Source organism: Camelus bactrianus, chromosome 32 (genome assembly GCF_048773025.1).
Source record: "Camelus bactrianus isolate YW-2024 breed Bactrian camel chromosome 32, ASM4877302v1, whole genome shotgun sequence".
In the NCBI taxonomy this organism is placed as follows: Eukaryota; Metazoa; Chordata; class Mammalia; order Artiodactyla; family Camelidae; genus Camelus; species Camelus bactrianus.
The window spans coordinates 6,748,706-6,769,604 of NC_133570.1; the positions used below are offsets into that span (position 1 = coordinate 6,748,706).

The 20,899-nt window shown below is 39.1% G+C and overlaps 1 protein-coding gene and 1 long non-coding RNA gene across 3 annotated transcripts in view; one reads left to right on the plus strand and one right to left on the minus strand.

Annotated features, from left to right (window-relative positions):
• Nucleotides 1–996: 996 nt before the first annotated feature.
• On the minus strand, nt 997–19,610 carry LOC105080626 (uncharacterized). 2 transcript variants are annotated; one of them, XR_006719984.1, is made up of 3 exons: nt 19,495–19,610; nt 15,396–15,577; nt 997–1,148 (listed from the first exon to the last, which is right to left on the minus strand). It is a non-coding gene; the product is annotated as an uncharacterized LOC105080626 (long non-coding RNA). The 2 variants fall into 2 exon arrangements; XR_836372.3 differs by lacking the exon at nt 997–1,148 and adding an exon at nt 2,618–3,897.
• Nucleotides 19,611–19,738: 128 nt separating this feature from the next.
• Nucleotides 19,739–20,899, plus strand: part of ANAPC5 (anaphase promoting complex subunit 5) — a 34,308-nt gene continuing 33,147 nt past the window's right edge. The window contains exon 1 of the mRNA XM_010969665.3: nt 19,739–20,054. Within this exon, the coding sequence (XP_010967967.1) occupies nt 19,848–20,054 (207 nt within the window). The 5' untranslated portion in view covers nt 19,739–19,847. The remainder of the gene's footprint in view (nt 20,055–20,899) is intronic.

Here is a 20,899-nt window from a genome sequence, read left to right on the forward strand (position 1 = left end):
TTCAAGCTAAGCTTAACGTAGTGCTCTCACACTAACATCAGGGCACAAATTATTCCTCATCATTTCTCAGCTCCACATTCTTCAGGTGGACTCCATTTTCATGCTGGTTTTCCCAGGAGGTCTCTAGATGGCATCCTCCCGCTAGGAAGCTGCACCCTTTTCTGATTTCTATTCAGTAGGAAACCATTTTAAACAAATATCCAGAAACTGAAACTGATTGGTCTAACTTAGGTCACATGCCCATCACTGAACCAATCACCATGGCCGGAGAGTAGGAGCCATCTGTTGGCTGAGAGTGGGACCATTCCATCCAACCACAGGGTCCAGAATTTCCTAACATATCTAAAGATCGTTAAATAGAAGAATCCTTCCCTGAAAGCTTCCGAGTTTTCTTTTCAACTACTTATGTGGTAGTGACATCCTAAGAACAGAGTTCCTGGAATTTGCTCTTGTCACTTTTATCTCTGGGTGTGAACCTAAAGTCCCTAAGTGGAAAGCTGAAAACTCCAAAACTAACACTGGGGGGAGGAAAAAAACCACGTTTCAAGTCACTCTGAAAATTATCTTTGAAATGGCTTTAAATGCCTGGTTGAGTAACGTGTAGTTTCTAAGTTAGGCAAAGGGGTACTATAAAAAATGCTAGCAGGTATACATGAACATACATATATTCATTGTCATGCGCTACACTGGAATTTGACATAACATTGTAAAATGACTATAACACAATAAAAAAAAAAGTTAAAAAAATGCTAGCAGGTAAATGACAGTAAACCAAGTTTGATTGGTTGATAGATTTTAAATGGGTGACCTCTGTTGTAATCCCTGGCTTTTTAAAATTCTTGCCCAACCTCTAAAGCACTGCTCTCCAAATCTTATTTCATGTCTAAGAATAGAAATATCCTAGAAAGCTGACCTAATAGGAAGGATATTTCTTAGTTGTCTAAGACCGATGCTCACCTCTACTCTGATCAGAAGAGAGGACAGTGAAGATTAGGATACCTTTCAGAAAATGTCATAATCTTTATCCTCTACTGAATCACCCTGGCAGGGAAATGAGAATGATCTTGAGCAGAGTTATCTTGCTTGGAGAGAGTCAATGTTCTTTTAATGTTTTCTTCCTTCGTTCCTTCCTTCGTTCGTTCCTTTTTCTGCTTACAAAATAAATACACATTGATTGTGGAAACTATGGAAAAGTATACTTAAGGAAATTAAAATCACTCACAATACCACTACCTAAAGATAACTACTGCTAGTATTTTGATGTCTACCCTTTGACAACTATAATAGCCATACTTAATGTTTACTGAATTCTTTATATATGCTAGGTGCTATGCTGAGCATGGGAATGAGGATGTTATTAAATTTCATCCTCATAATCACTCCATGAGGTGCATGCTATTATCCCCATTTTATACGGAGGGAACCTGACTTTTCTCTATGCATGTAGATCCATTCTTAGAAATCTGGTATTGGAGTATATGTATTATTTTCTATTTAGAAATATATCATGGATATTATCCCAAGTCATTAAATAGTTTCTACAAAATAATTTGGCTGCATATGCATTCTTCCCGTGCGTGAACCATAACTTCCTGTTGATGGACTTTAGGTAGCTTTTGCTTTTTCATTATAATAACACTACGATGAACAACATATTTATAAATCATCATGAATATTCATGGCTATTCTCTAAGGTTAAATACCCAGAAAGAGAATAATGGAGTCAAAGAATCAAAGCATTTTTTAAGGTGCTGATGTGCATTACTAAATTTGTCCAGGGAAAGAGTGTATCAATTTGCTTGCTTTTTTTTTTTTTTTTTTTTTTTTGGTTGAGGGAGGTAATTAGGTTTATTCATTTATTTGTTCTTAGAGGAAGTACTGGGGATGGAACCCAGGACCTCATGCATGCTAAGCATGCGCTCTACCACTTGAGCTATACCCTCCCCCCTCAATTTGCTTTCTTATCAGTCTTGATAAGATTCCCTGCATCTTGTTTAGCACTTACTCATCAATTTATTTAAATCTTGTATTTAAATAATGGCATCTTTCTTGTTTTGATTGCATTTCTTTTATTTTTGGTAGAGTTGAACATTTTTTCATCAAACCAAATATTGTAGAGTCTACATATTTGGGGGCAAATAAATCTTGTAACAGATGAACAGGTCTTCAACCTTGCTTGATTTGGAACTGACTCCTGAATATGAAGAGGTAGCTCCTATAACTGTCAAATCTTAAATAGCCATATTTTCAAATATCTTCTAAAATATACTGTGTGTACATCCCTTAAGTTTTTTCTTTTTACTGTCCCATGACTAGATCAGACTCTAGTTCTTAATAAACAGAATTCTTCCACTCTGCTAATGGCATTTGTTTCTCCCAGAAAACAGACACCCTGGCAAGCAGCTCAGGGTTGGGATAAGCTGGATTCTATGGGCAGTGGCAAAAGTTTAAAGAATTAGCATTTCCACTCCTAGGGACACACCCAAAAGAACTGAAAACAGATACTCAAACAAATGTTTGTACATGAGCATTCATAACACTATTCATAATAGCCAAAAGATGTATAACCCAAATGTTTATTAACTGACAAGTGCATAAATAAACAGTGATAATGGAATATTTTACTGGGATATTTTATTCAGGCATAAAAAGGAATGAAGTATTAACACATGTTACAACATGTATGAACTTTGAAAACATTATGCTGAATGAAAGAAGCCAGACCCAAAAAGTCACTTATTATATGAGCTATTTACATGAAATGTCCAGAATAGATAAATCTACAGAGACAAAATGCAGATTTGTGGTTTCCAGGGAGTGAGAGGAGGGAGGAATGGGCAGAAATTGCATAAAGGGTCCGAGGTTTCCTTTGTGGGTGATGAAGATTTTGGGAACTAGGTAGAGGTGATCGCACAATGTTATGAATGTACCAAGTGCCACTGAATTGTTCACTTTAAGATGGTTAATTTCATCTCTTTTTTTTAGAAAAAAAAAAAAAAGAATGTTTTCCCTTTCATTTTGGCTTTGTCACAAGTTTTATAAGCACTCCAATAGAGTAGGGGCACCAATAATATTCAAACTATTTTCTTTTCCCTAATACTTCTACTCTCAATGCTTATTTAATCACTAATCATTTACGTGTAGAAAATTACTGGCATCATGTTTTCCAACTTAATTTCCTCCTTAAGGCTTTCCCTGGGGGAAAAAAAGTGACTGATGTAATTTATGTTCTCAGGATAATTTGTGCTTGACAAAGAAGAATCAAATCCAGAAGCTTACCATTTCCCCACTATTACTCTAGAGTGGCTGTAGAGGAGGTAAGAGATTGGTTGAAACTGACATTCAAAAACAGCTTCATTATCAACCAGGGGAAAAAACAAAATGTTCAATCATCTCTCCAAGACTTGTGCTTCTCATCTGTTTGCCCAACTGATTTTTCTGTTTCAGCATTTATACTTAGATTGTGTATGTGTGTAATGAATATTTATCATTTGTGCAAGAGATATTAGTAATCAGGTGTATCGTAATGTACCCCGAAATCCGTTGAGAGGAAAGCCCCTATGTTCGGTATTAGTCTCCGCTCCCTCCTCATCCGCACGTCCTCTCTACTTCCTGCCCATTCCTCAAATCTGGCCCACTCCCTTCTCACTCTGCATGATACTGAACAAAGGGTGTTCAGAAAATATTTTGGAATGAATGAATAAATGAACACAGATGTGCCAAATGAGCGTCGAAGTCCTGCTCCATCAATTCCAAGAAGGAAGAAGTAATTCCAGCTGGGGTGGTCAGGCAGATTTTCAATTCCAGTATGTCTAGGTTTCTGGAGTAGATCCTGAAATAACCTGACCCATTGCGTGCCTCCAGGCTTCCTTTTTACAGTTGTCCTGGTTGCTTCTCCTGCAGACACAGAGACCAAATCCCACTTCAGGTAAAACAAAAGAAACTTACCACCTTATCCTTCAAACTGGCACCCTTCCTAATTTGTACATATGGCTGATGAAAGGGCTCCCTCACCTCAAGGTTTAAGTTTGGGGAGTAATTTAACATTCTTCTTGAACATCATTAACTCCTGTGTAACATAGGCCTACCTGGGAGATACTGCACAGTCAGTTCCAGACCACTGCAGTAACGCATATGTCATATTTTTTTGTTTCCCAGGGCATATAAAAGTTATGGTAACACTATTTATAGTCCATTAAGTGTGCAATAGCATTATGTAAAAAAAATGCACATACCTTAATTTAAAAATACCTTACTGCTAAAAATGCTAACCATCATCTGAGCTTTCTGTGAGTTATAATCCTTTTGCTGGTGAAAGATCTTGTTGATGGCTGCTGACTGATCAGGGTGGTTAGGGTGGCTGTGACAATTTCCTAAGATAAGACAACAATGATGTTTTCCACACAGATCAACTCTTCTTTCATGAATGACTTCTCTGTACCAGGCAATGGTGTTTGATAGCATCTTACTCGCAGAAGATCTTCTTTCAAAATTGGAGTCAATCCTCTCAAACCCTGCCACCGCTTTATCAACTAAGTCGAAGTTATATTCTAAATCCTTTGTTGTCATTTCAACAATCTTCACACCATCTTCACCAGGTGTAGATTCCATCTCAAGAAATCACTTTCTTTGCTCATCCGTAAGAAGCAACTCCTCAAAAAAAAAAAAAAAAAAAAAGGCAACTCCTCAGCCGTTCAAGTTTTACCATGAGATGAGATTGCAGGAATTCAGTCACATCTTCAGGCTCCACTTCTAATTCCAGTTTTCTTGCTATTTCCACCATATCCTCAGTGACCTCCTCTACTGAAGTCTTGAACCTGTCAAAGTCATCCATGAAGGTTGGAATCAACTTCTTCCAAACTCTTATTCATGTTGCTATTTTGACCTCTTCCCACAAATGTTTTTAATGGCATCTAGAATGGTGAATCCTTTCCAGAAGGTTTTCAATTGACTTTGCCCAGATCCATCAGAAGAATCACTATCTGTGGCAGCTACAGCCTTACAAAATGTATTTCTTAAATAATAAATCATGAAAGTTGAAATGACTCCTTGATCCATGGGCTGCAGAATGGACACTGTGTTATCCGGCATGAAAACAACATTAATCTCATTGTACATCTCCATCAGAGCTCTTGGGTGACCAGATGTGTTGTCAATGAGCAGTCATATTTTGAAAGGAATCTTTTATTCTGAACAGTAGGTCTCAACAGTGGGCTTAAAATATTCAGTAAGCCATGTTGTAAACGGTAGTGTTGTCATCCAGGCTTTGTTGTTCCATTTACAGAGAAGCATCGGCAGAGTAGATTGAGCATAATCCTAGGATATCTGGAACGTAAAGGAGCATGGGCTTCACCTGAAAGTCACCAGCTGCATTAGCCCCTAACAAGAGAGTCAGTCTGTCCTTTGAAGCTTTGAAGCCAGGCATTGACTTCTCTTCTTTAGCTATGAAAGTCCTAGATGGCATCGTCTTCCAATATAAGGCTGTTTCGTCTACACAGAAAATCTGTTTAGTGTAGCCACCTTCATTGAATATTTTAGCAGGATCTTGTGGATAACCTGTGGCAGCTTCTATACCAGCAGTCACTGCTTCACCCTGTACTTTTATGCTATAGAAACAGCTTCTTTCCTAAAACCTCATGAACCAACCCCTGCTAGCCTAAAACTTTTCTTCTGCAGCTTCCTCACCTCTCTCAGCCTTCACGGAACTGAAGAGAGTTAGGGCTTTGCTCTGGATTAGGTTTGGTTTAAGGGAACGCTGTGGCTGGTTTGATCTATCCAGACCATGAAAGCTTTCTCCGTATCAGCAACAAAGCTGTTTCACTTTCTTGTCACTCGTGTGTTCACTGAAGTAGCACTTATCACTTCCTTCAAGAACTTCTCCTTTGCATTCACAGCTTGGCTAACTGTTGGGCATAAGAGGTCTAGCTTTACAATATGCTTTCCTTGCTAAGCTTAATCATTTCCAGTTTTTGACTTACGGTGAGAGACGTTCGACTCTTCCTTTCACTTGAACACTTAGAGGCCATTGTAGGATTATTAATTGGCCTAATTTCTTTTTTTTATTAATTAGTTTTTTTAGGGGGGAGGTAATTAGGTTTATTTATTTAGTTTTAAAGGCGGTACTGGAGATTGAACCCAGGACCTTGTGTATGCTAAGCGTGCACTTTACCACTTGAGCTATACCCTCCCCACTTAATTGCGCTGATTTCAATATTGCTTCTCAAGGTATAGGAAGGCCTGAGGAGAGAGAGAAGGATGGGGGAACGGCGGGTCGATGGAGCAGTCAGAGCACACACAGCATTTATTGGTTAAGTCCGCTGTCTAATGTAGGAGCCCAAAACAATTACAAAAGTAACATCAAAGACCACTGATCACAGATCACCATAAGGAAAATGATAATAATGGAATGGAAAAGTTTGAAATATTGTGAGAATTACCCAAATGTGATACAGAGACATGAAGTGACCAAATGTCGTTGGAAAAATGGCGCCGACAGGCTTGCTTGATGCAAGGCTGCCACGAAACTTTGATTTGTAAAAAAATGCAGTGTCTGCCAAGAAATGAAGTGGAGCACAATAAAATGAGGTATGCCTGTGTCTTCCTTCAAAACATCTCCAGGAGAGCCCTCTTTCCTTCCACTTCTGACTTTTAAAGATAAATTATACAAATAATGCATGCTATTTGTAGAAACTTGGAAAATGCAAATATATACATATATATATATGTATATACACATGCACACACGTGCTATGAACTTGAATGTATCCCCAAAATTCATATGTTGAAATCCTAACTCCAATGTAACTATATTTGGGACAGGGCTTTTAGGAGTTAATTTAGATTAAATGAGGCCACAAGTGTTGAGGTCCTAATCCAGTATGATTGGTGGCCTTATAAAGAGGAAGAGAAATCTCCCCACCCCGCTCCTGGCCATGTGAGGACACAGCAAGAAGGAAGTCATCTGAAAGTCAGGAAGAGAGCTCTCACTAGAGACTGAATCAGCTGGCACCTTGATCTTGGACTTGCCAGTATCCAGAACTAAGAGAAAATAAATTTCTGTTGTTTAAGACACCAAGCCTATGGCATTTTGTTATGGCGGCCGGAGCTGACTAATACAACATGGAAGAAGAAGAATGATATTTTTCCAGAATCTTTTAACCCCCCAAAAAACTGCTGTTAACATCATTTCCTTCCAGATTTTCTTCTTCCTTCTCATCCAACAACTATCTTTGCAGTCTTGTGTACTTGTCCTCCCGTGCTTTCCCCCTCCTTCCCAAATTATAACTTTTATTGGACTTAAAATGTTTTCCCTGATCAAATTCACCCAACTCTGCCTACACTCGAGGCCTTTTTTGTCTGAATTCCTTCAGCATGAAGTTGGAAGAGACATAAGAAATCTTCTTGTCCAAATCACTGCAAGAGCATAAATCCACACTAGTATTTTTTTGATATAAAATAAAATGGCAACAATTTGTGTCGATTGGGAAAATGCTTGTCTAAATTAGTGAAAAGTCTGAGTTACGATAATCTTGAGAGAGAAGTGATTTGAGCACATTCAAGTATGTGAAATAACTCTAAATAAGCCAAACAAAATTTAGGAAAATTGAAATTCTTGGAAATTTTCTTTTATGAAGAGATAAGTATGATTTCCCCTGCATTCAGTAATAAGTTTATGTTTGTACAGTGCTTTATCATTTTCAAAACACTTTGCCTTTATGATTTATTTTCATCCTCAGTCGCAGAAGTAGGGGAGGCAGGTATTACATTTTCCTTTTTAGAGGTAATAAGAAAACTAGTGACTGACTTGAAATGGGTCAAAAATCATCCAGTTATCAGTTTCTTAAATGCAATAATAGTAACAGCTAACATTTATTATGGTTTACTAAGTCCCGGGCACTATTCTAAGCACTTTACATGTATTTTCTTATTTAATGCTTATAATAACCCCCGAAGTTTCTATTATTTTTACTCCCATTTTATAGACAAGAAATCTGAGGCAAAGAGGATTAAGTAACTTGCCCAAATTCCCAAGATAGTAAGTGGTGGGTCAGGCAGTCTGATTACAGGTCCTGTGCTTTGAAACATGATCTTAAAAGTAGTAGGCTTGCTATAGACATTTCAGAAGAGCAGAGATGTTATATTCCAAGCAGGTTAGATGTCTGCTATGGCCTAGTTTTCACAGTTCATCTACTTAAGAGTTGCTTCCCATGCAGTGAGAGAGCAGTCCTCAGAGCCAACTGTCCAAATAAATGCAGGATTTGAGGACCCCTGATTAACGATGTTTAACTGTACTTCATTTGCACGTAGTATTCCACATTTGCTGACAGTTTTCGCACTCGTGACAATTTTTTCCCCCAGCTAGACTGAGTTGCAGATCGTGACCTCTGGTTTCTTGCCATCCAATATAGTGCTGTGTTTAAAATTGCTTCTTGCCCCATTGGCTGAGAGGAAGCAAGGCAGGGATTAGGAAATAAAAAATTGGGGCCCTACTTTGCCACCAAATAAATGAGTGACCTCAAGGCTTCAGTTTCCTCATTCTATAGGCCTCAAATTAATTATGAGAAGACCCCAGCAAGTAACTTTTGTTAGAAAATCAGGTGTTCATTTTTTTTTATTGTGGCCAAATTCACACAACATAAAATTCACCATTTTAACCATTTTTAAAGTGTGCCATTCAGTGGCATTTAGTACATTCACAACGTCGGGCAACCATCTAGTTCCAGAACGTTTTCATCTGGATATGGGATATCCAGAACAGGGAAATCCACAGAGATGGAAAGTAGATTGGTGGTTGCCAGGAGCTGGGGAGGGGGAGTAATGCGGAGTGAGTGCTTAATGAGTATGAGATTTCCTTTTGGGGTGATGAGAATGTTTTGGAACTAGACAGAGGTGATGATTGCCCAACATTATGAATGTGCTAAATGCCACTGAACTGTTCACTTAAAATGGTTAATTTCATGGGATGTGAATTTCATCTTAATTTTTCTTTTTTTTTAAGGAGAGAAACTAAATGTAGCCTTGTTTGCTCAACAGCAAAGCACTTCAAATGTGGACAGAGATGATTTAGATCAGTTAATGGGATAGCTCCATATGAGACCCCACCCAGCCTAATGCCCCCATTCTATCCACCCCACTGTATCCCAAGATGTTGACAGTGGAGACCAGTCAGACTACTCATCAGGACCTTACTTCTCAAAGTGCGGTCTGAGGACCAGCAATCTCAACATCACCTGGGAGTTGGTTGGTCTTTCAGAATCCCAGGCTGCCCCCAGACCACCTGAATCAGAATCTGTATTTTAACAAGCTCTCCTGGTCATTCATATGTACTTCAATGTTTGAGAAGCACTGTTACTGGAACACTGAAATGTTACAACCTATCCCACCTTTGGGAACTATATATATATACATATACATATAATATACATATACATATAATTTCACTTTTCTACTGAAGATGCATTGTACCCTGACTACTTGCTTAATTAACACGTTCCCACTCGTCTTTCATTAGCATTCTCCCCTAAGGCATCAGAAAATATATCCACTATCAAAAGATTTACCCATTACTTTTAATGAACTCAGCTTTTGGGAACAATAAGAGTCTTGACAATCCAAATCACATACCAGAGGCTAGAAAAAGTTAATGTAGCTTCCACATCAGCAAAGGAGATTGCCTTCTTTTGTGAGATGTGGCCGAGTATATTCAAGTAATAAAATGTTGCAGAGTATGGATGGATTCTAATTGGATGGTTTTAAAGGGGCTGTTCTCTGGCCTGGAGTACCCACTTCTGCTGTGTGATTTGTATCTGTCTGAGGCACTGCCTCAGTATCCCAAACTTGAAAATGGAAAGATACCAAGTCAACAAAACTATATGCACATTTTCACTAATTTTATGGTAAAATTTACTTTCTCTCAGGAAAGATCCAATCATTAATATATTTAACAAATATTTTTCCTATGTCAATTATATGTCAGATGCTGCTATGTGTGTGGACATTCAGCAGTGAGCAAAGATAAGGAAAACATACCAAAGTGGCAGAGAAATTATCACTTGATTGTGATATGATAGACGGTTTCACGTTTTCTGCTTTATCCTTTCCTATATTTTTTAAGTTTCCTACAATAAGCATGTATTACTTTTATAATCTGAAAAATATATGGTTATGTAAACATTTTAAAATTAAAGCCAGTGTCACGTTAATGTTCACTATCAGTTTAATTTGAAGGTAGGATAGTGATTTTTAAAGCTGTTAAACTATTATGCTTTTCTTAGTTTTTCTATTGCAAAAACTATGTAAATACTTATATCCTGATCAGGACGACACGGTTAAGTATTAACATGTGCCTGATAAAAAGTGGAAATTGACCTCATGGCTCTTTCTTGCACGTGCAACAGGGAACTAAAGAGACGTGTTTTTCACGTGCGTCTTAACCCAGCCTGGGTAATTTGCAGTTAACTAACACTATATATGTATAAATATACAGATATGCAGTCATAATGACTGTAAAGTGAAATAACTCAACCCAATTAATTTTTAAAAATTGAGGTAAAATAACACATAACAAAACTCACCATTTTAAAATGTACAATTCAGTGGCATTTAGCACATTCACAATGTTGTGTAACCATCCCCTCTAATTAACTTCTAAAGCATTTTCATTGCCCCAGAAAGAGACCTAATGCCCATTAAGCAGTACTCCCTTTTCTCCGCACCCCCCCCTCCCCCGCCACTGCTTTCATCTCTGTGGATTTGCCTATTCTGGACATTTCATATACATGGACTCATACAGTATGTGGTCTTTTGTGTTGGTTTCTCTCACTGAGCATAATGTTTTCAAGGTTCATACATGTTGTAACACGTATCAGTGCTTTTTTCCTTTTCATGGATGAAAAATATTCCATTGTATGGATATACCACATTTTATTCATCCATTCATCAGTTGATGGACATGTGGGTTGCATCTATATTTTGACGATTGTGAATGCTGCCGCTGCAAACATCTGTGTACAAGTTTTGCCTGGATATATATTTATATTCTCTAGGGTTTATACCTGGGAGTGGAATTTCTGTGCTATATGGCAATTCTATGTTTAGCTTTTTGAGGAACTGTCAAACGTTTCCATTCCCATCAGTAATGTGTGGGTGTTTCAATTTCTCCACATCCTTGCCAACATTTGTTATTGTCCATCTTTTTGATTACAGATATCCTAGTGGGTGTGGTTGTCCCTGTTTATGGCTTGTCTGTGTCTGAACTAGACTATGACTTCAGTGAGGGTTTGAGTTGAATTTGCCTCATTCACCACTATTTTACCAGTGTCCAGCTAAGTGCCTAGCACATACTAGGTGATAACAAAATATTTGGTGAATAAAAGAACTGACAGCCACTCTTATTTCTGTGTTACCCTCCTATACATTTCCTCTGGCATATATAAGTTTTGTCAGGGCTGGTCAGAAACATCTTTAAACATAAAGCAGTTGATAAATGGAATAAATTTTGGTGTTGCAGTTCCCAAGTCTAGTTTTTACTTCATAAATTCTTCATACAGTGATATTAATAATGGTTTTAGAAGAATTCTAAAATTTCTTTTGCTTGCTGAGGATTTATCAGTAATGCTCTTGGCATGAGATATTGACTAGGCTGAACAGCAGCTTGCTTTCTTTCTTTTTAAAATTGAAGTACAGGCAGTTTACAATGTTGTGTCAATGCAGCAGATTTCTTAAATTCCTGTTCCAAAGGCTACTCCTCTCCAGGTGTGGAGGGTGGGCAGCCAGGCCAGACACACATCATAAATATATCCATATATCTTTAATACACTCTGTGAGCAACTTAATCTCATTTTTTCTCTAGAATAATGGGTTTATTTTCTGAAACTTTTCTCTCTTCTTAAAGATGTCCATTCTTTAATTCATTAATTGACACAAATTGAGGTCCTGAAGAAGTTTCCTTTTTTTATGTCATACGCACAAATGAATAAAGTACCTGTCCACAGAACTTATCTTTTTTTTTTTTTTTTTTGAGGGGGAGGTAAAGAGGTTTATTTACTTATTTTTTTAATGGAGGTACTGGGGATTGAACCTGTCCACCGACCTTAAAATGAACAGGGTATTAGAGAAGTTCTCTGGCAACTTAATTGTTTTTATGGTTCAAGGCCTTTAAGAGCCTGAAAATAGAGAATGAAAGAATCACGCAGTTTTTAAGATTGAATGAATAATGCCCGGAAGTTCCAGAAGCTTCTGGGAAGGATGACCTCCAGGGCCTTGGCTGGGAGGCATGAAATCACTTTGAATTTTCCAATAAGCCTGGCTTGACAAGGACTGCTTAATCCTTCCCCCAAGCTTCAGAGCAAGTGAAACTTTAGCTCAAGTATATATTTTATCCTGAACTCTAGTAGAAATAGACATGTTCTTAAAGACTAGGTAAGAAATTCCATGATGTTCTGATCAATCTCAGAGAGTCCAAAGTTAAGTTCTGACTTTGATTCCTAATGTTATGAAGTTTTATTCACAGCTGAAGTGAGAGAGACATTTTGGGGGAAGAATTAAAAAAGGAATGAAGATATAAATTTAAAATGATTAAATTTAGCTCATGTTCTGAACTAAACTGTGTTCCCCTCAAATTCACATGTTAAAACCCCAACGTGATGGTATTTGGAGATGGGTCCTTGGAAGGTAATTGGTTTAGATGAGGTCAGGACGGTGGGCCCCTCAAGATGGGACAAGAGTCCTTGCAAAAAGAGATACCAGAGAGCCCCTCTTCCTACCATTATGAGGATATGGTGAAAGGTGGCCATCTACAAGCCAAGAAGGGAGCTAGCACCAGAAACTGAATTGGCCTGCACCTCAATCCTGAACTTTTCAGGCTTCAGAACTGTGGGCAAACAAACTCCTGTTGAGGAAGCCAGCCAGTCTGTGGTATTTTGTCATGGCAGCCTGAGCAAACCAAGACAGCCTCTGCGTGTATTTATATAATTGTTCGGTGAGATTAAACACAAAAAAATCAGTCATAGCTATTCCTCTTGGACCCAATTCTCCCTTTGCCTAAATAAGCTGAGGTTTAAGGGGATGAGAAGGAACAACCTCTAGTAGATTGCACTTCTGGCCCCAGTTCTTTACTTTTCCCTCTATCCCTACTTGATGCTGTGTGACTTTGCAGCTCCTCTTGCCAAAGAGGCGATCTATTTCCTGACACTTGGATCTGGGCTGGCCTTCTGCTTTAGCTAATAAACTGTGAAAGAAGTACTTCAGCTGTGAAGCCACCACTGAGTTTAGGAGTCTAGGACATAATTGTTTCCATTTTCTCTCTTGCACCTCTGGCTCCTCTGTGAGAACATTTCTCCAGGGTAGCCTGCGAGAGGAGGAGAGACACACAGAGAAAGCCACTCCCATTGTTCCCAGTCACATTCACTCCAGATCATCCAGTCAGCCACGCCTCCCATCTGTGATTGAGCCCCAGAGAGATTAGCAGGGCTCCCCAGCTTACCACCCCAGATGTGCAAGCAAACATGCTTCTTGTTACAGCTTCAAGGTTTTGTAGTTGTCGTACAGCATTATTGCTACGGTAGAGAGCTATGCATTGCCACTATTTGGCGTTAGATGATCATCAAACATTACAGAGCCAGAAACTCTTGCAAACTGAAATGCACAAAAACTTTTATAAACTGAGGAATTAATCATCCTGCAAAGAAAGAAAAGCAATGAGTCAATGTAGTTTCTGCTTCTATTATCGAAAGCAGACACTTCTACTGGAAACTGCCATTAAGTTGAGCACTGAGAATGAGTCAGGGTGTCTGCAAAGAAATGAAAACTGTGAGTGTAAAATGTACTCATATACTTGTGTAAATTATGTAATGTATATCATCTTTTGCTTACTAGCACCAAGAGATATGGGAAGTATAGCAAACAAGTGTTGAGAGTTAACGATAGTAATGTAAACTCAACCTCAGTTAATTAATTTGTTCATTGATCCCTCCAGGTGCAGACGGTGATGTCCACTTTGGATGAAATAGGAGGTCCAGAGAAAACAAGGAGACTTTCTTTCCCCAGGGAGCAAGGTCAATTCAGTTCATGAGCTTTGAGAAACTGGAATGTTACCTTGGGTCTGGAAATGCTTAGTGATGCTTGTCAGGCTAGTGATCAAGTTTCCCCAGCAGCTCAGTTAATAACCCAGAACCTTCTGAATTGATTGAGCCCTGAGACTCTGCATGACTCTCCCAAAGCTGGGGCTCATTTTATTTAATAGGAGAGATTTTCTTCCCTCTCAGCCAGATTTTCTTGAATTATCAAAAGAAAGTGTTTATGCATGCACACGGGAGACCTGGTTCACACAATATATTTTCCTTGTTCAGAGCAATCAGAGCAATTATCTATTTCCTCTAACATGATGTCTTAGAAATGCACAACAGCTACGGTTAGGGTTTGTCATTTTCAGAAGTTTTGTAACTGATCAGCACGTAAAGCCTGCATTCTGAGACACTGCTGGCTTTTCCATCTGTCTTGGGAGCTGCAGAAGGCGTGCCGGCACTTAACTGCTGGTGAGCTACTCTCAAATGAGCAACGGGGAAAACTGGTTCTACCTGGAACAGTTCTCCTTGGGGAATATGGTGTTCAGAGATACATGAAATCATGGATATAGTCATCCATTACTCAGAACAACTTAAACATCTTTGATGATTATTCAGTTCTTTCATAATCATGACATTGCAAATCATCATTCATCATTAATTAGCAAGCTGAGGTCCCGATTCTCATTAAAATTGGCCACCTTCATTCATTGCTGGTGAGAATGTGGAATGATGTAGCCATTGTGGAAAAGAGTTTGGCAGTTCCTCACAGAGTTAAATGTAGAGTCATCATATCCCACAAATTCCATTCCTAGGTATATACCCAAGAAAACTGAAAGCATACGTTCACACAAAGACGAACGTTCACAGTACCTTGATTCCGAACAGCCAAAAGGTGGAAACAACTCAGACACCTATTGACAAATGAACAGATACGCAAAATATAGCCTGTCCATACAATGGAATAGTATTTAGACATGAAAAGGAATGAAGTACTGACACATGATACAACATGGATGAACCTCAGAAACTTTATGCTAAATGAACACAAAAGACCACATATTGTATGATTCCACTGATAATGCAATGTCCAGGAGAAGCAAATCCATACAGTGAGAAAGTAGATTAGTAGTTGCCAGGGGCTAGAGGAAGGCAGGAAGAGGAGTGACTGCTAAAGAGTATGGGGTTTCTTTTTGGGGTGATGAAAATATTCTGGAATGCTTGCAGGCTTCCTTTCCCAGCTCCTGAGTCAACTGGCTGGGTTGAGTTAATAGGAGACTCTGGAAGGAGATGGGAGGGTGGGAGAAACGGAGAAGTCATGGCATTTCTTACCCTCGCTCTTTCTCAGGCAGCATCCTCCTGCAGTGGCTGCATTGACCCGCAGTCCCGACTCCCACTCAGTGGTCTCAGCTTCTGGGCTCTGGTAACCATCCCTTTCCTTTGTCCCTTCTGTGGTGGCATCTTCTTGTTACTGCTAATATCTATCCCATATGGCTTCTCAAATCTTCTATCACCTGTGGAGCCAATTTTCTGTATGATTTTCCTTTTGTCTGAAACATTTAGAGAGGCTTCTATTTCCTGCCTGGACCCTTCTAAGAGCTATGCCAACTTTCATTCCTCCCAGTAGTATTTGAAACTGCCAGCTTTCTCCAAACCTTATTAATGCTGTGTATTATCATCATACGATGAATGGGGAGTTATTACTAATGTGTATGGGTTTTCTTTTGGGGGGATGAAAAAGTTCTGGTACTAGAGAGTAGCGAAGGTTGCATATCATTGTGAATGTACTTAATGTCACCGAATTGTACACTTTTCATGGTCTTAATAGTAAATTTTATGTTGTGTGTTTCTTTTGCCACAGTAAGATTTTTAAATAAAAATGGAGAGTAACAAGCCATAGAATTTTAGCACTGCAGAGGACTTAACACATCATCCAATCCACACTCTTCATTGTTAACGTGACTGGCTCAAGTTCCAGGGAAAAAGAATCCCTGAATCACAGAGCTAGTTAATTTCAAGGCCAAGACTAGAACTTGGGCGCTCTGATTCCCAGGCCAACTTTCTTCTCATTTCATCAATCATGACTCTGTTTGAATCTTGTTTTCTCTGACTGGCAGGAGAATACTCTGTGACTGAGGAAAGAAGGCAGACAGTCTCTGAATAACACATAGGATGAGATAAAGGCTCACACAGGAACAAATCAAGGAGCCTGAAGGTCTTTCTGGGGACTAAACAGTTCTGGCAGGATGAACTGCCTTCAATATTTTCAATTATATTTTAATAAAAATGACTTTAACTGCAAGAGCCAAAAACCCTTCTCAATAAAGCTAAAGCAAAAAATCAAATAAAACAAAACAAAAAGCCCAAACCAGACCAACAAACATTTGCAAATTTTTTATGGTTACAGGATTATCTTCTAGGGAAGCTTATCATTGACAGAGCTGCAAGAACCAGGGTCTCAAGATGGAAACAGAACTCAGTGGACCAGAGCTGTGAGATGGTAAATATGCTTTTACATTAAAACAGAAGGGACCATCAAAGACTTAGAATTGCCAAAGCATTACTGAAGAGAAAGAAAGAGGCTGGAGGAATAACTCTCCCAGACTTCAGACAATACTATAGAGCTACAGTCATCAAGACAGCATGGTATTGGTACCAAAACAGACATATAGACCAATGGAACAGAATAGAGAGCCCAGAAATGAACCCACAAACTTTTGGTCAACTCATCTTTGACAAAGGAGGCAAGAATATACATTGGAATAAAGACAGTCTCTTCAGCAAATGGTGTTGGGAAAACTGGACAGCAGCATGTAAAACAATGAAGCTAGAACACTCCCTTACACCATATACAAAAATCAACTCAAAATGGATTAAAGACTTAAACATAAGACAAGATACAATAAGCCTCCTAGAGGAAAACATAGGCAAAACATTATCTGACATACATTTCAAAAATTTTCTCCTAGAAGAAATAAAAGCAAGAATAAACAAATGGGACCTAATGAAACTTATAAGCTTCTGCACAGCAAAGGAAACCAGAAATAAAACAAGAAGAAAACCTACGGAATGGGAGAAAATTTTTGCAAGTGAAACCGACAAAGGCTTGATCTCCAGAATATATAAGCAGCTCATAGGACTCAATAAGAAAAAAATAAACAACCCAATCCAAAAATGGGCAGACCTAAACAGGCAATTCTCCAAGGAAGACATACAAATGATCAAAAAGCACATGAAAAAATGCTCAATATCACTAATTATCAGAGAAATGCAAATCAAAACTACAATGAGGTATCACCTCACACCAGTCAGAATGGCCGTCATTCAAAAATCCACAAATGACAAATGCTGGAGAGGCTGTGGAGAAAGGGGAACCCTCCTACACTGCTGGTGGGAATGCAGTTTGGTGCAGCCACTATGGAAAACAGTGTGGAGATTCCTCAAAAGACTAGGAATAGACTTACCATATGACCCAGGAATCCCACTCCTGGGCGTGTATCCAGAAGGAAATCTACTTCAGGATGACACCTGCACCCCAATGTTCATAGCAGCACTATTTACAATAGCCAAAACATGGAAACAGCCTAAATGTCCATCAACAGGTGACTGGATAAAGAAGATGTGGTATATTTATACAATGGAATACTACTCAGCCATAAAAACTGACAACATAATGCCATTTGCAGCAACATGGATGCTCCTGGAGAATGTCATTCTAAGTGAAGTAAGCCAGAAAGAGAAAGAAAAATACCATATGAGATCACTCATATGTGGAATCTAAAAAACAAAAACAAACAAACAAAAACAAAGCGTAAATAAAGGACAGAAATAGACTCACAGACAGAGAATACAGACTTGTGGTTACCAGGGGGGTGGGGGGTGGGAAGGGATAGACTGGGATTTCAAAATTGTAGAATAGACTACACTGTATAGCACAGGGAAATATACACAAAATGTTATGATAACTCACAGAAAAAAAAAGTGACAATGAGTGTGTATATGTCCATGAATAACTGAAAAATTGTGCTGAACACTGGAATTTGACACAACATTGTAAAATGATTATAAATCAATAAAAAATGTTAAAAAAAAAACAAAAACAAAGGGGGAGGGCATTTGCAGCAACATGGATGCACCTGGAGAATGTCATTCTAAGTGAAGTAAGCCAGAAAGAGAGAAAAATACCATATGAGATCACTCATATGTGGAATCTAAAACAAACAAACAAAAAACAACAAAAACAAAGCATAAATACACAACAGAAATAGACTCATAGACATAGAATACAAACTTGTGGTTGCCAAGGGGGCGGAGGGTGGGAGGGGATAGATGGGATTTCAAAACTGTATAATAGATAAACAAGATTATACTGTATAGCACAGGGAAATATACACACGATCTTATGGTAGCTCACAGAGAAAAAATGTCTCAATGAATATATATATGTTCATGTATGACCGAAAAATTGTGCTCTACACTGGAATTTGACACAACATTGTAAAATGATTATAAATCAATAAAAAATTTTTTAAAAGGGGGGGAGGGGATACAAAAATAAACTGAGGGAAAGAAATAAGTTATTTAAGTATTCAATTTCTTGCAAACAGCCAGTTTCCCCTTTTACAAATAAAAGACAGTTACATAGAATTGTATATGGTAAAATGTCAGAGATGTATGTCTAAAATATATGTAATTGTATGTCTAAAATGTAGAGTTCTCAAAATATGGAAGTTAGGTCTTGAATTCCAAGCTATCAATGACTTCTTTTCTGGCCCAGTTATTTACCCTATATGCGCCTGCTTCCTTTTTTGTTTTTGTGAACTAAAACCACATATTCATTCATTATTCATTAAACACATAGCGACTGAGACAACAAAAACCAGGCATTAGGCACAGTGTGTACGTGAATATACCCAAAATTGAATAGCATGCGGTTTTACTTTCCAGGGACATGTGTTTCAAGACTTGTGCAGAAGGCAAATCATTATTGGTAGTAATTCTGGGTGTTGAGAAGTAAAAGTCTTGGGAAAGGTACAGAAGATTAGAAGGGGAGTTGTGAAAAATCAGATTGAAAACACTGTCTAGGAATTGATTTTGAGGGCCATGAATGCCAGAATGTAGTATTAGATAGGAAACAGATTCACCACACAAAGGTAATATTATCTTCTATTACACGTAAGAATACATGGCTGCTCGCAACCTGGCCTGGCTGTCTACAAATGGCATTTGTGAAATACTGAGGAAAAAAAGTTTATTCACGCATTAAAAAAAGAACTAAATGAAACTTCCAAAGTTTGAGTTTAAAAGTTAACATAATGAATTAAAAACAAATTTTAAAAGTGTCAGTTTAATTTCGTTACTTTTAAGCGCAATCATCTTAAAATTCAATTTTAATTATTTTCAAATTAAACGAACAAATGAAGCAGCGAACCTGGCCGTTCAGGCCTTGTCTTCATGCGTCGACCTCGTTTCACTCGGTGCCAGGCCACGTCGAGCCGGAACGTGCTCTCCTTCCGCAAGAGTTTCTGTAGGGACTCAGTCTTTAGGTGCACTGCCTTTGCCTCACCCGTCACAGTACCACTTAACATTTTGATTGGCTGTAGCCCTCCCATGTGCTTTGGTCTGGTTGCTCTGATTGGCCGATGGTGTGCCGCGAGCGCGAGGAAGCTGGTTTCCTGGGATACGGTGAGGGCGGGAGGAGGCGTAGAGCGCGTTGCGGCGTGCCCCTCGGGGGAACCCGCCCGCCGTGTGCAACCGGAATCCTGGATTTAGTCAGGGGGAGCCATGGCCAGCGTCCACGAGAGCCTCTACTTCAACCCCATGATGACCAATGGGGTGGTGCACGCCAACGTGTTCGGTATCAAGGACTGGGTGACGCCGTATAAGATAGCGGTTCTGGTGCTGCTGAACGAGATGGGCCGCACGGGCGAGGGCGCCGTCAGCCTCATGGAGCGGCGGAGGCTCAACCAGCTGCTCCTGCCGCTGCTGCAGGTGAGGGGCCCCCGTCGGCTCCCGCTCATTCAGCAAACGTGTACTGAGCACCTGCTTTGTTCCGGGCATCTCCCTGGGCCTGGGGGCACGGGAGTTCATCGGACACTCTCTGCCCTGTAGGACCTCAAAAAAAATATAGTTCATGCTACCAGCTAACACTTAATGAGTGCTTACTATGGGCCAGGCTCTTTACAAGCTTTTTTTTTTTTTTTTTTTTTTTTGCAGGTTTATATTTGGCTCCAGCATTTATTAGCTGAGTGACTGGGGAAAGAGTTATATTCTCAGATCCTCCGTCTTCTGTAGACTGGGGCTGCACATAGGCCTGAGTGTTGGAGACAGATGAATCATACAGGCTCTGTACCCTAGAGGACCATAATAAGTAGTAGTCATGACATAAAAGTAACAGCCAACACTGACTGAACACTTACTGTCTACTAAGCACTTTACATATTTTATTTCATTTTGCAGACTGAGGTAGCTCCATGCCGTACTGTCTGTGCGACATGGGCAAGTTCCATAACCTATTCAGTTCTCTGCTGTCTGTAAAATGGGAACAATAATAGAAACTGTCATGAGATTGCTGTATTAAGTTAGGAATTCCACGGAAGCACTTTACAGTGTGTGGCACATAGTAAATGTCCAATCAGTGTTTGCTATTTTCATTTTAATATAGTCTCGTTAGAATGAGGATTACCGGGTTAGGGCGTGTACTTTCCCTATATCAATTGGGGTTTTTCCATTTATTTGTGTGAGTATATAAGTGATGTCTCGCTCTCCTACCGGACTGTAACCTCCTTGAGGTCTCCCTTGGATCCCCAGAGCCTGGTACAGGGCCTGAATACATA